The sequence below is a fragment of the Malaclemys terrapin genome, chromosome 6, assembly GCF_027887155.1.
Source record: "Malaclemys terrapin pileata isolate rMalTer1 chromosome 6, rMalTer1.hap1, whole genome shotgun sequence".
Classification (NCBI taxonomy): Eukaryota; Metazoa; Chordata; order Testudines; family Emydidae; genus Malaclemys; species Malaclemys terrapin.
The window spans coordinates 16,871,023-16,884,536 of NC_071510.1; the positions used below are offsets into that span (position 1 = coordinate 16,871,023).

Genomic DNA, 13,514 nt, shown 5'->3' on the forward strand with positions numbered 1-13,514 from the left:
TAACCCCGTGTTTCACTCGGAGGCTTCTGGCTGGGCCACTTTTCCAGCAGCAGTCTCCTTTTAGTCAGCAAGACAAGACCTAATCTTTTTAACTCCAAACTGGATTCTGATGAAGGGCTCATGGGAGGAAAGCCCAGGTTACAAAATATAATCCTTGACTTGCTCCTTCCAGGACAGCAGCACAGGAGTTGGGCCACAATGATTCAATTGTGACTTAATAATTTATAGCCTCTAAAAGTACATTAGGTGCTGTGTTGTCTTTAAGAAGCAAAATTGACTCTGAAGGGGCCAGAATTGAAGTTTCTCCTACCACTGATGCAAGACTGGCAAGAACATCTGGATCTTGAGAAAAATCTTGGAGGGAGGAGAACAGAATGTAATAGATCTTGCTAGCTTTTTATTCAGAATATCCATGCCAGTGTTCTTGATTTCTCCCACCTCTGACCTCTCTTTACTAACAAGGAAGATCAGTCAGGGGACTATCATGTTACTGGCTGCTTCTTTTTAATGACATGAACATGTCTATTTTGTACATGAATGTGTTCAGATTGTTGGCTTAACAGCCTCGGTCGGCGTGGGCAGTGCCAAGACCCTCGAGGAGACGATAGAATACATCTGTACCCTCTGCGCCTGCCTCGACATACAAGTCATATCTACCATCAGAGAGAACACACAAGAACTGGAGGAGATTGTATACAGGCCCCAAAAATGTAAGTGTTTCAGTAGGAATGTATCACTGCTAAGGTCCTGCGTCAGTCTAGTGTCTGAAAACAGACTTAACTGCATCTCCATTCAGGACAGCACTTCAATCGAATGCTCAAAATTAAGCAGCATGTGATTGAGTCCTGTTAACTTCAATGTGACTTATGCCCACACTTAAAGAATGTTCTGAAGTGCTGTCCTGAAATAGGGATGTTTTCCTGAATCGGGGCTGAAGTTCTGGTGGGCCTGATGTTCCTCTCACATAAACTGCTGTAAATTGGGAGTACCTTCTTTTAGATCAGTGGAGCTGCACAAATCCAAAACCTGTGTAAGGATCTCATCCAGCAAAGCACTTGCCCACGTGCTTAATTTTAAGCACACTACTCTCACACGCTTGTGCTTTGCTGGATCAGGCCTGAAGTGAGTGTGAAACTAAACTTGATCTATCTTTTGTTTCTTGTATATCTTTAGGGTTGGAAAACATAGTGCCAAAACATTGAATGTAATGTGTAATCCTGTTATGCCCCATTTTCTTGAGAAATTTTTCAGTCCAAGATGCACTCTCATCTGAGGTAACTTTGTAAAGATAAATGTTGGTGCCTGGTCATATTTGATATCTGAAAGGAGGGAAACAAATGTTAACCTGTCAGGAATTCTAGTGCCTGTCTCAGAATTACTTGACGATAAGCTCTAGCCGCAGAATTTAGATCCAAATCTTGAGCATTCCTGTTTGGATGCAGGTTTTGGTTTAGGGCTATTTCTATTAAATATGAATGTGCTGTCTAAAAGATTAGAGTTTGGAGTATATGATTAAGTTGGACTGTCTCCACGTCCCATTTAGTTTGCCTGCCTGTGCGGTGTGTGGAGAAGGAATATGTACAGTGCTGCTTCTAGAGTGTGAGTGTGTGAGTGTGTGTGTGTATATATATAATTTTTTTTTTAATAAAAGAAATGGATTTCTGTGATCTTAGTGAAGAATTGAGTCAGTTGTGAAATTTGGAAATAGGGGAGTTGGAACTTTTAACTATGGAACCAGAGTTTTAAGGTGTGTGTGTGTGTGTGTGTGTGTAAATTCATAGTGTTAACCAATATTGCCTGGGATAGCTCATTTGTACGGAAGCACGACTGTTAAATTCCAAGGTAAAATTCTGCCTGCCTCCTAGGTGGTTGCTAAGAATGGGCAGAGGGAGAGCACGAAAGGAGCCTTTCCCAGTGTACGTGGCCTGAGTCAGGGCTAGATAGAATGTCAGTCCGTGTGCTCCTCTAGTGCCAGGGCAGAGAAGTCTTACTACCCAAGGGCACCCAAAGGCAGCTGGACTGTGGATCAGTATCTGTCATAGACTTGACCCATGGATCTGGCCAGCCGCATGCAAGGTAGTGATCTGTATGCCATGGGTGCTCTGCCTCTGCGTGCCCAAGCCTTTTAGGAAGTGGCGTGCTTTCCTGAGCTCCTGTCTCCTGATGCTCCCTGTAGGGCCGTGCGACTCCATTGTGCTTCCACCAAGCGCATAGTCAAGCCCCTAGGGAACACTGCGCTGTGACGGTTGTAACCAAGCCTTTACTGAGAGTTGCATGAAAGGAAATAAAGGAAGAGGAATGGACTGAAACGCATTAGCTGGATGTTAGATGGGAATTTCCTAGAGCTGAAGGGCTCAATCATTTCCTAGGTTTGCTTTTTGCAGGTGCTATTTGCAGTGTAGTATAGATCAAGTAACTGATCGCATAATAGTACATTATGAATAGTAAACCTGAAATGGTGAAAATCAATTCTTTCCGCACTGATCTTGCCCATAGAATTTTGCCTGCATAGAGCTAGGGATTCTTTCTGATGATAAAGGCTTTTTTTTGATTGCATAGCTAGGTCCAACTTGGCCCTTCCAAGGCTCAAAGACACAGCAACAAAGGAAGTTAGCAAAGAACATCCAGGCCCACTGTTCTTCGGTCCAGGCTCCATGTAGCAGTTTGTCATGTTTGATAGAGGGCCTGGAAATGTTTATTAATCCGCTTTGTGGTTCCTTCTTGTGACTCTAGCTTTCAGACTAGTCGGGAAGCGCCCCAAAAACCACTTTATGGCCATTATCTCAGTCCTGATGTCTGAAACTGAGGCCCTGGCAAGCAAGATTTACCCAATAGGTAAGATTACACCAAATGCAGACCAGTGGGAGAGAACTGGGGATTCATTTTTAGACTATCAATAATGAACTCCTCTTACTTACTGCAGCAGCATTCGTTCCTTCAGCTTCCTTTCCCCTCTTTATTTTTACCTTTTCTTTTCCTTCCATTTTCTCTTTTCTAATAGCTCTTAGATTAAATAAGTTACACATGGAAAACTAGCTTTTTGCTTATCATTCAAGCTGTCTTAATTTGTAACATCACCGATCATTTGACATGCCATGAAACCAAGTTGCCTAGTCTGAGTGTATAGATCGTGAAACTGTCAAATAATTGTAAGTAAAAATACCAGAGCTTTCTTCAGAATGCAGGTGGTTTTGTTTTTTGTTTTGTTTTTGTTTTGTTTTTTCCTACAGAGAACATTCTGGTATGTGGTATTTCTCTAGATGTTGCCTATAAAATGAGCCTAAGCTAAAGGATCGCATAATGAGGCCTTGGGCATATCTTACCTTGACTATTGCAGTAGCATCTTTTCCTGTCTCTGTGCTTCCCCCTTCTCCTAAAACGGCAGCTGAAACTTATCATCCTCTTCTGCTACTCTGACATACACATGGTCCCTTACGCTCTTTGAGTTCGGTCACTGGCTTCCTGTGTGAATTAAGTTTAGCTTCTTTGTCCTTTGAGGTTCTATATGGCGCTGTCCTGCCTACATTTTACCTCATGTGCTGCATCTCCCGACTGTTCCCTTGGACTCCTCTTCCCAATTACCTATCTTAGGTGTTTATATATGCCTCCTCCCCTTACTGTCACGTATGAGCACCTCCTAATCTTCAGTGTATCATGATGACCCTTGTGAAGATAAATTTTACAGAGGGGGGAACTATGGCACAGAGACTGTCAGAGAATGAGCCAGGATTGTGTAGTGAAGGACGCTGCTGTCTGTAGGACCCCAGCCTCATTTGTTAGGTGTGTGGTGACTAAGGCAGGGGATTGCAGGACTAGAGGGTGGATTCATGGCTGAGATAGTTGATTGCCACCCTAGAAATTGGATTCTATGCCTGCCTCTGCTAGAGTTCCTGTTTGGGCAAATAACTTTGATTTATCATAGAATCTCAGGGTTGGAAGGGACCTCAGGAGGTCATGTAGTCCAACCCCCTGCTCAAAGCAGGACTAATCCCCAGATAGTGGTTTTTTATTTATTTATTTTATTTAACCCCAGTTCCCTAAATGACCCCCTCAAGGCTTGAACTCACAATCCTGGGTTTAGCAGGCCAATGCTCAAACCACTGAGCTATCCCTCCCCCAGGAAGCGCTGAGTGCTCACAGCAGCAGATGACATCAATGAGAGCTCTGTTCTGAATAGCTAGTGCTACAAAATGCTAAGTATTCTGAAAAATCAGGTCCTATGAGTCTTGGGCTATGTCTACACTGCACGCCTTAAAAAGATGTGGCTGTGCCAGTGTCGCTGCAGCCATGCTATTGTAAGTTGCGCGGTGTAGTTGCTCTTTATCACCGGGGGAGAGCTCTCCTAGAGACCAAATAAAGCCACACCCAATGAGGGGCGGTAGCTTGGTCAGCGTGAGCATCACGCCTGCGCTGATGAAGCACTGTTCACATGAAGAAGAACAGGAGTACTTGTGGCACCTTAGAGACTGTTCACATGGGCGCTTTTCGTTGTTAAAACTTTTGGTGTTTGGGATGTGTTTTTTTCATACTCCTGATTGACACAGGTTTTAACGACAAAAGCACCAGTGTAGAGACAGCCTTATATTGGGTAACCAGAAGTAGTGGCTATTTGTGACCTTAATCTCTCTGACTCCATTCCCCATGTATAAAATGGGGATAATACCACCCCCCCCCCCCACTTCACAGGAGAGTTGTGAAGTTAAACCAAGTGTTTGCAAAGCACTTGGATACGATAGTGATGAGCTCAATAGAAAACCCTAGGAGGAAATCAAGGCTTGGTCTACATTAGCAACTTCTGTCGGTATAACTGCTTTGCTCAGGGGTTTGGAAAATCCACACATTGAATAATGATGATAAAATTAAATACTGACTAGCTGTTCCTTCCGTGAACACTATCCATCCTGTGCATTGAATGAGGCAAGGGTCCTGTGGAGAAAATAGGATGTGATGATATAATTAAAGCCAGTGACACAATGCATACACACAGGGGCTGAATTAATGTTGCAAAGGTTTAATTCTGGCATTTCCTAACTTTTGAGTGCTTCGCAACCTTTATGCTCTTTTACTATTTCTGTAGAGTGCCCTGTATCTTGTTCTGGCTGTTTTAGTTAGCTACTCAGTAAGATGTAGTGATGCTTGCTGCCTCTTTCCGCACCAGATGCGTTGTCCCACATTAAGAGTAAACGTTTCGGAATGCAATGCTATGAACAGTGGATCGTTGACACTCAGAAGAAGTGCAGAATGTTGCAACTGCCGGATAAGGAAGAAGAGAGGAGGATTTGTAGAGCTCTCTTTATTTATACTGAACACTTACGGGTAAGTGAATGCCCTCTCCTGTTGCATGTACAGAGGGATCAGTCATGTTCCCAGCAATGCAGGTGCCTCCAATTGGAAGTTGAATAGGACTCTACACAGTTCCCAGATTTCTGGGTGCTCTTATCTTTGTAGTAATTATGGGATGATGCAACGGGCCAGACTTTCAGCAGTACAGATTGGCATAGCTCCACTTCCTTTACTGCAGAAGGAATGCAAAAGACCTTGAGCCAGATTGTGGGTTCTAGCCCACGAAAGCTTATGCCCAAATAAATGTGTTAGTCTCTAAGGTGCCACAAGGACTCTCGTTTTTACTAAAGCCAAGGAGCTATATCAATTTACACCAGCTATGGATTTGATTCAAGGTCTTGATTGAATTCTTTGTGCTCCAGGGTAATGTGTAAAGGACTGGAGCGCACTGGGGAAACCTGTGGCTAATTGCCTGTGGCACTTGGGAACTGGCAATAGTAACATTTTAGAAGAAAGATGACATTTATTTTGTGTTTCGTTCATACAAAACAGTTTTCAATGTTCTATTAAGCTCTATGGGTTAAATGGGTGGAACGCATTCTAATAAATGTAACGTGAAATGATCAAATAGTTTGTTTTCTTAAGGGCTTTAGAATACTGCAGAAATTAAACATTGGGGGATAGAACATCAAACATTTTGAAAATAAACCTCCCTTGAGCCATAAGAATATAAATTATGGGTGATTACTAACAGTGGCATTATGTCAGTGCTGGACTTTAAGCACCTCCATGAGTGCATTGAACTCAACCCTAAAATGCGTGTAAATCCTGTAGGATCACGGCCAGTATTTGTGGCTATATCAGGGCCTCGATTCCTATCTGGCTTACATTCAAACAGAGGTTTGGATAATCAGTTTGAGATTGGAATCAGGCTTCAGAAATTCACAGATTGGAAAATAAATTAGTGGATTTTTCTCAGAAGTCTAGTTTAGCAGAGAGTGCAAACGTATACTTGTTTGAAAGGAGCAGATACATTTTTAGCACCCCACATCTGAACTGTCTTGAATGCTTACTAAAAACTATACTGTTCAGAGGATACTGCTTGCAATCACTGTTTTCCTGTGCTACTGTAGAAGTAACAAGTATTTCAAATGCAGAAGCTTATCTTAGTAGAATTCACTGGGTTCCCCCCGCCCCATTACTGATAAGCATTTGGCCTGAGAAATGAGTGCTTTAAAAATATATTCATCTCTCTAAACAGAAATACAATGATGCCCTCATCATCAATGAAGATGCACGGACTCAGGATGCGTTGGCCTACTTGACTGAATTTTTCAATGACCTTAGAAGTGGAGGGTTTGATGAGATAGATCAACAGTTAACAGCGAACTTTGAAGGTACTTCATGCAGCCCATCTGAAAGGTGCAAGTACCAGGCAGGGGGAGAGGAATTGTTTAAGGTGGTCCAACTTGTTTCTCCTCTTACTTCTATCCATGTTTAGAGGCTGTAACAGTTGGGGTCCAGACCTTCCAAGCCAGTTGTTTGCATGAAACCAGCTTTGAGTAGCCATCTGTTTTCCAGCCCAGGAAAAGACTTTAAAGTTAATGGAAAGTCAGTGAGACTTTCCCTGTGCTCCCAGTGGACAAGTGTCCTGGCTCATCAGTGGGGGCTGAACTTGGGACCTTCAGTGCTAAAACCATGAGCTAAAGAAGTAGTAACCTTCACTGTCAGTTGTTATAGACTCTTATTCTCTTATGTGGGTCAGTGGCTAGCAGATAAAGACTCTCTCTCCTGCTGTGTTTTACATGAGCACTGGGAGCCTGGCAAAAGGAGAGGGAATCATGAGTGCTAGCAACTTCAGAGGGAGGAGCAAGGGTAGGACACAGCTGGGGAAAGGGCACATGCTGCGCTCTGTGCTACTTGGGTCATGCTACTCAGGCACTCCTGCAAGTATTACAGCAATGCCTCAAGGGGCTGTGATGCTAACCCCCTTCATGAGCTGTGGTTTAATGCCCCAGGGTAGCCCTGCATTTGGAGAACAGCTGATTAAGAAATCCAGTGTACTAAATTAGGCTCTGCTCCGGCAACTGGTTGTGCAGAGTAATTCCCGTTGAGGTCTGTGGGGATTCACATGGATACAGGGTCTGCCTGTACGGAGCCAATGGAAGGATCATAACTTTGGGGTTTGTCTACATGGCAAGCTAGGGCATTGTAGATTCACAGCCTGGCTGGCCACACGTTGAGCCCTCAGTCAATCAAAAGCCAGCAGAATCAATATGTCTTTAAAATAGCTGGGTTGTTTTTAGACCAATGTTCTGGTTTAGATGCCTGCTCGGGGGGTATGCTGCTGTGATTTCAGCTTTAAAATGCAAGTGATTCAGAAATAGCTCCATAGGGACACGGTTACACATATAAAACTTTTTTCTTTCTTTTTAAGAGGAATAGTTGAGAATTTTTAAAGAAGTGAAGGGCAAGGGAAAGTCACTTGACATTTGGCTGCTAGATGTGGGTCAGCTTGCTGTTTGCTGGAATGGATGATGCTAACTGCAATCTGAGGAGGTCAACGTTTTCTTCCAGCTAAACAACAGGAACTGAGAGAGGCCGCAGTAGATGAGCTGAATGAGAATCCCAAACTGGAGGAGCTCACCTTCATCCTGAATGAAGAATACCGTCTAAAGCCAGAGACCCGCACTCTGCTCTTTGTTACCACAAGAGCGCTAGTGTCCGTAAGACCTTCTCTCTCTAACACTACTAAAAGGGGCAACTAGAAAATAAATATGGGGTAGTGTAGTAGCCTGCCTGGGCTGCTCTTATTGCACATGCCAGGGGCTCCTTGCATCCCTTTCTGCGACCAAGGGTTGTGGAAAGTGTTACTAACGGGTGTCTTACTTTACAGGCTTTGAAGAAATGGATTGATGAAAATCCTACACTCAGCTACCTAAAACCGGATGTGTTGATGGGGCGTAACAAAAGAAACCAGCAGACAGGTATGGGAGTTTGCCCTGAGGGAAGCAAGTTGTTATACCATGTGTTCCCAGACCACTTAATGCAATAATTTATCTCTGTAGTCCATCTCCATGTTCCAGGACAGGCCAACAAGCAAATGCCCAAGCCAATACTACAATTCCTTCATCAATATTAGGGAGGGATATGAAATGTACAGGAGATTTTACCACATCTAAACAGACTCCTGCTTTTCCTGCCAAAACCTCTGGTTAAAACGCTAGGTGCATTAGCAACAATTCTCTGCTATACAGTTCTGCTAGATAATATTAAAAAAATCCCTCCTCCTCTCTTTACTCAGAGCGATGCAGTGGGTGTTCCCTGCCTCATTTGTGGCTCACAGAGTTTCCCTGTGGTTGGAGGTAAACACACGTTTAAATACTTGACTGCACCAAACAGAGTAAATCTGACTTATTTTGAGAATATCTTAGTGTTTTAAAATAGCCAGGGAACAGGATCTCATTAAAACAAACCAGTTTTTAAAAGGACAACTTCAAACACTTCGAAGTGTAAAATGTTGCTTGCCAAAGTGATTCACAGTGTGACACCTTAACAAGAGTCCCTCTTCGTTAGATATTGTGCAGTTTTCTAGTCCTCAAGCAGGCAGCTGTGTATCCTGATTTGAGGCATTTCTTTCACAGTCTCCAGAGCAAACAGACTGACTTTTGGTACTGACTGCAAGGATATGTGTATGATTTGAGTTAGGAACTTTTCAGCATCTCACCGTGCATTTTGTATTCTGACTTTTTTGTACTGTAGGGATGACACTCTCAAATCAAAAGGACGTACTGGACTCATTCAAAACCAACAGCGACAGTAAGATACTAATAACTACAGCAGTTGCAGATGAAGGGATTGATATTGCTCAGTGCAACCTGGTTCTCCTCTATGAATACTCTGGCAACGTCACCAAAATGATCCAAGTCCGAGGTATGTGTCACCGGAACTTAAACTATTATCATGTGAATATGGTATAGGTCTAGAAAATACCCCCGGCAGCCTCTCTGACTGGCTGTCATGTTTACTTTACTTTAAGCTTTGTGTGTGTATCTTACTTTTATTTCTCTCTGCCTCTGAGTGCTTTCAGCTGAATGAAGGGGCAGGACAAGTCTTGATGTCAGTTTCTTCACAGGACGGAAGAGCCATTGATTAGGGGTGTGTGTGTGTGAGTAAATTATACACATCACACGATGGTGCTACACATTCAAAGAACATCTCCTAAGTGTGCATGCAAGTAAATAGAAATATGCACAGAAGAATAATTTAATAGCAAGTGCAACTGGAAATTCTGCAAAACATGCCCCCATGGAGAATTCAGAAGAAACTCCATTAGGGAGTCTCGCATAATGGCTTGGCCCCTCTACGCATATGCATATGGGCACAATCTGTCCATAAACTTGTGTAATATAGTGCCCTCAGGTGGATTATTGGAAGTGTGGTTTAAACCTGGGACTCCTAGATTAAAAAACAAGTGTCTACTGTCTAAGCTAAAAGACACTATTAATGCAAAGAATGCAGTGCTCATAAACCACTATGTAGTCCAGCCACTAGAGGGGGATAGAGAGTCCTACTCTAAATATGGGTTACACTTTCAGCTACAAAAGGGAAAAGGTCATAAAATTACCCAGCCCTTTTAAAAATTCTGCTGCAATATTTAATTTTGTGATCTGAGCACGTAGTCAGGCTATGAAATTCAATACTATTGTGAAACGGTTATTTTACTCATTTTAAATGGACCTTTCATTGAGTGAGCTCCTGGCTTTTGGGGTTTATATCAGACACTCGATGGCATAGTTTCATTGTTATGTATTTTTGTATTAAATAATTACCTCAAAATTAGACACTTAAAGTGTGAGGGGAAAAATCTCTCTTGCTACAAGTGCTGTTGTAAATACCTGAAAAAGAAATTGGGCAGGTTGTCAAGTATCAGAGGGGTAGTCGTGTTAGTCTGGATCTGTAAAAAGCAACAGAGTCCTGTGGCATCTTTAAGACTAACAGATGTATTGGAGCATAGGCTTTCGTGTTGCATCCGACAAAGTGGGCATTCACCCACAAAAGCTTATGCTCCAAGACATCTGTTAGTCTTGAAGGTGCCACCGGACTCTCTGCTGCTTTGGGCAGGTTAACTCCTTAAAATTTTTGGAACTCTAACTAAATGTGAGTAATGGTTAGTTCTAACAAACCCCCTTTTTAAAAGCATAGGACAACATGGGAATCCTATGAATTATTATTCTTAGTTTGTATCACAGTAGAACCAGACCCCAGTTGAGATTAGGGCTGCATTATGCTAGGCATTGAAAAAATACATAGTGAAGAGACAATCCTTCCCCTAATAGTATTTCCTACTGTCAACTATCCGTTTTCATTTTGATGGGAATCCAACAACGGGATCAGGGCCAGCTCCAGGCACCAGCCCACCAAGCTAGTGCTTGGGGCGGCACCTGGAGGGGGGCGGCGCGGCACTCTGGCCGATTGGGGAGAGCGGAGCCCCGGCCGGGCTCACTGCCCCGCTCCCCCCCGGCTGGGCTTGCCGCCCCACTCCCCCGCCCCCCCCCCCCCCCCAGCGCTCTGGCCAGTCGGGGAGAGCGGAGCCCCGGCCGGGCTCACCGCCTTCCCCTGCCGTGCTTGGTGGGGGGGAGGGGGCGGCGGCGGTGGGAGGCTTTTTTGCCTTGGGCGGCAAAAAAGCCAGAGTCGGCCCTGAACGGGACAGGTAATGGATGTTCATCTCAGTCTTGATCCTCACCTAGCTTTATGGATCTTTCTAAAAGAAACGATATACAGTGGTTGCTGGCCACAAAATGTTTGAGCTAATCACCCCTGAAGGCCTTGTGCACCAATGTGTCGCACAGTACAGACAGAGAACACATACAAAATAGGGTGGGGTCTTTGTAACTTCAAAACTTCATAGAATGTGTGTTTTTTTTGGATGCTTGTTCGGATTAAGAGGGCCTGGGCCCAGTGAATTTTAATTGGGAGGCTTTTCTAAGCATTCGTAGTTGCTGCAGCTTGGGAATGGGCAAGGGCCATATAAGGAACCATGCAGAAGCATAACGTTTCCAATGTCTCTATGCCTGCATTGAGATCCATGCTTCGTGGCACAGCCTGGCTGCTGTTTTGCTCTGTTCTCTATAGAGTGTTATAAAAGGGCTACCTGTCACCCCCAGGTCGTGGAAGGGCAAAAGACAGCAAGTGCATCCTTGTGACAAGCAAAAGCGAAGTGGCTGAGAATGAGAGAAACAATATCTATAAGGAGGAGATGATGAACAAAGCCATCAAGCAGCTGCAGGAGTGGGATGAGGAAAAGTTCGCAAGGAAGGTGGGTCCACTCGCTGCCATTCTGCATGTTCCGAATCAGAGAGACAACCTAAATTGGCCATTGTCACTGGGCGCTCTCAGCTGCACCACGTATTCACTCAGTGTGAAATTCACTCTGTGCACAGACATGGCACAAGGCCTGTGTGCCACTTGAGGCCTTGTGCTGAACCTGTGCGCCAGGGGGAGGGATACATTTCCCCCTGTATGTGCTAATTCATTGTGTAGTGTTGCTGTGTGCCGCTGTTTCACCCCAATGGTAGCTGCGAAGCATTGGTGGTCAAAGTGGGTGTTCTAGAGACCTGTTTGCATAGCAATAGATGGACATGCTTATTTTATTTTTAGCATCTCTGCGTAGGGCTGTGGGTGGGCTTATTAGCACTGAAAAAAATTCTGAGTTGATGACCGAAACCAGTTTAAGGCCAAGTAGTTCATTGTGTCCACACTAGGTATTCCAATTCATGTTCTGAACCATTCCAGATTTGCTGGGTCTACACTAGCAATGTCCTGTTTCAGTTGCAGTAGCCTTTGGCTACTGATTTCACAGCTCCCTGGAGCAGTGGATTCTGGGAGATTTCAAAGCACCACTGGTGAGCAGGTTGGGACTGTACGGGGATGGCTCTTTGAATGGTTTGCGTGATTATGCCATTCCCTTCCATCCTCACAGGCACTGGAATGGTGGTCAGGTGCACTGCAAGGCAGCTAGTCCAGACAATATTTGACATTCACATAAACCATGGGCTTTATAAGTATCCTGGGAGTATCTCATACATCTTAGAACTGGAAGTCTCCAGTGTGGAGAAGGTCAGAGATGTGCTCTCCTTCATGCAAATTGTCCCAGTAGTGGTGTCTGGGCCAGACTCTTAGCTGGAGTCAATCCGCAAAGCTCTATCCACTTCAATGCCAAAATTAACTTTGACCATTGTTTAACTGCAACTACCGCAGAGATGAAAAGCAGCAGGTGTCAAACATTGTCTGTGGGGCCATGTGGCTTTACAGCAGATGAGGATCTGGGCCTATGAGACAGTATTGCATTGTAGTGAGCACTGATGTCAGAGCCTCGGGGCTCTGACATCACAAAAATCTGTCCTAAGCATGCTTGGAAGTGAGAGAGAGAGAGGTGTGGTTTTTTTTGTTTTTGTTTTTTTTTTGTTTTGTTTTTTTCCCCTCTACCCCGATGCTCTTCACTCATCAGTGACCATCTCAGACAGGTGCTGGCTTCATGTTTCTGCTAAAAAGAGACTTTGTTCAAGAATTGGATGTCAGGCTGCCTGTCAGATGCATAAGAATTGCAGTAGAAGTGGAAAATACATGGGGATAACTGGAGTTTGCAATTCTGAAAAGAATAGGTGTGGGGTCCATTGGGGAGAGTTATTAGACCTGAGACTGAGTCACATTTTCATAAGGAATAGCAAAGAGGAGCTTGAATTCCACCACAACCACCATTTTCAGGACCAGGTCTACAGCTGGTATAAATCGGCATAGCTCCATTGACTTCACTGTCGCTACACAGATCGACATCAGCTGAGCCTCTGGCCCTCCGTGTTTCTTTGAAGATCATAATAATCCATTTGTTTCTAATGCTTTGGTTTCTAGATAAATGACCTGCAAAACAAGGAAAAGACCCTGCGAGATTCCAGAAAGAGAGAAATTAAACAAAAACCCCTGGAGGGCAATAGACAGTTGCTCTGTGGGAAGTGCAAAGCATATGCCTGTAACACAGAAGACATCCGGGTAATAGAGGTAAGCGTATAGCTTAGGAATCTGTGAATGTTATGCTGTGCAAATAGTTTACCAGTTGAGCCTTACCAGTCCAATGTTAGGGTTACATATGTGGTGGAAGTTAAAATGACCAGTTTGATGCAGAATGGGACATAGGAACTTAAGTAACACATCACACCTGTGATTCATCCTGT

The 13,514-nt window shown here is 44.0% G+C and overlaps 1 protein-coding gene across 1 annotated transcript in view; it reads left to right on the forward strand.

Moving 5' to 3' along the window:
• The window catches only part of RIGI (RNA sensor RIG-I), a 37,030-nt gene that overhangs the window by 19,208 nt on the left and 4,308 nt on the right, over positions 1-13,514 (forward strand). The window contains exons 9-17 of the mRNA XM_054031693.1: positions 548-710; positions 2,734-2,835; positions 5,159-5,316; positions 6,545-6,680; positions 7,861-8,009; positions 8,180-8,270; positions 9,046-9,216; positions 11,451-11,602; positions 13,195-13,341. Of these exons, the coding sequence (XP_053887668.1) occupies positions 548-710; positions 2,734-2,835; positions 5,159-5,316; positions 6,545-6,680; positions 7,861-8,009; positions 8,180-8,270; positions 9,046-9,216; positions 11,451-11,602; positions 13,195-13,341 (1,269 nt within the window). The remainder of the gene's footprint in view (positions 1-547; positions 711-2,733; positions 2,836-5,158; positions 5,317-6,544; positions 6,681-7,860; positions 8,010-8,179; positions 8,271-9,045; positions 9,217-11,450; positions 11,603-13,194; positions 13,342-13,514) is intronic.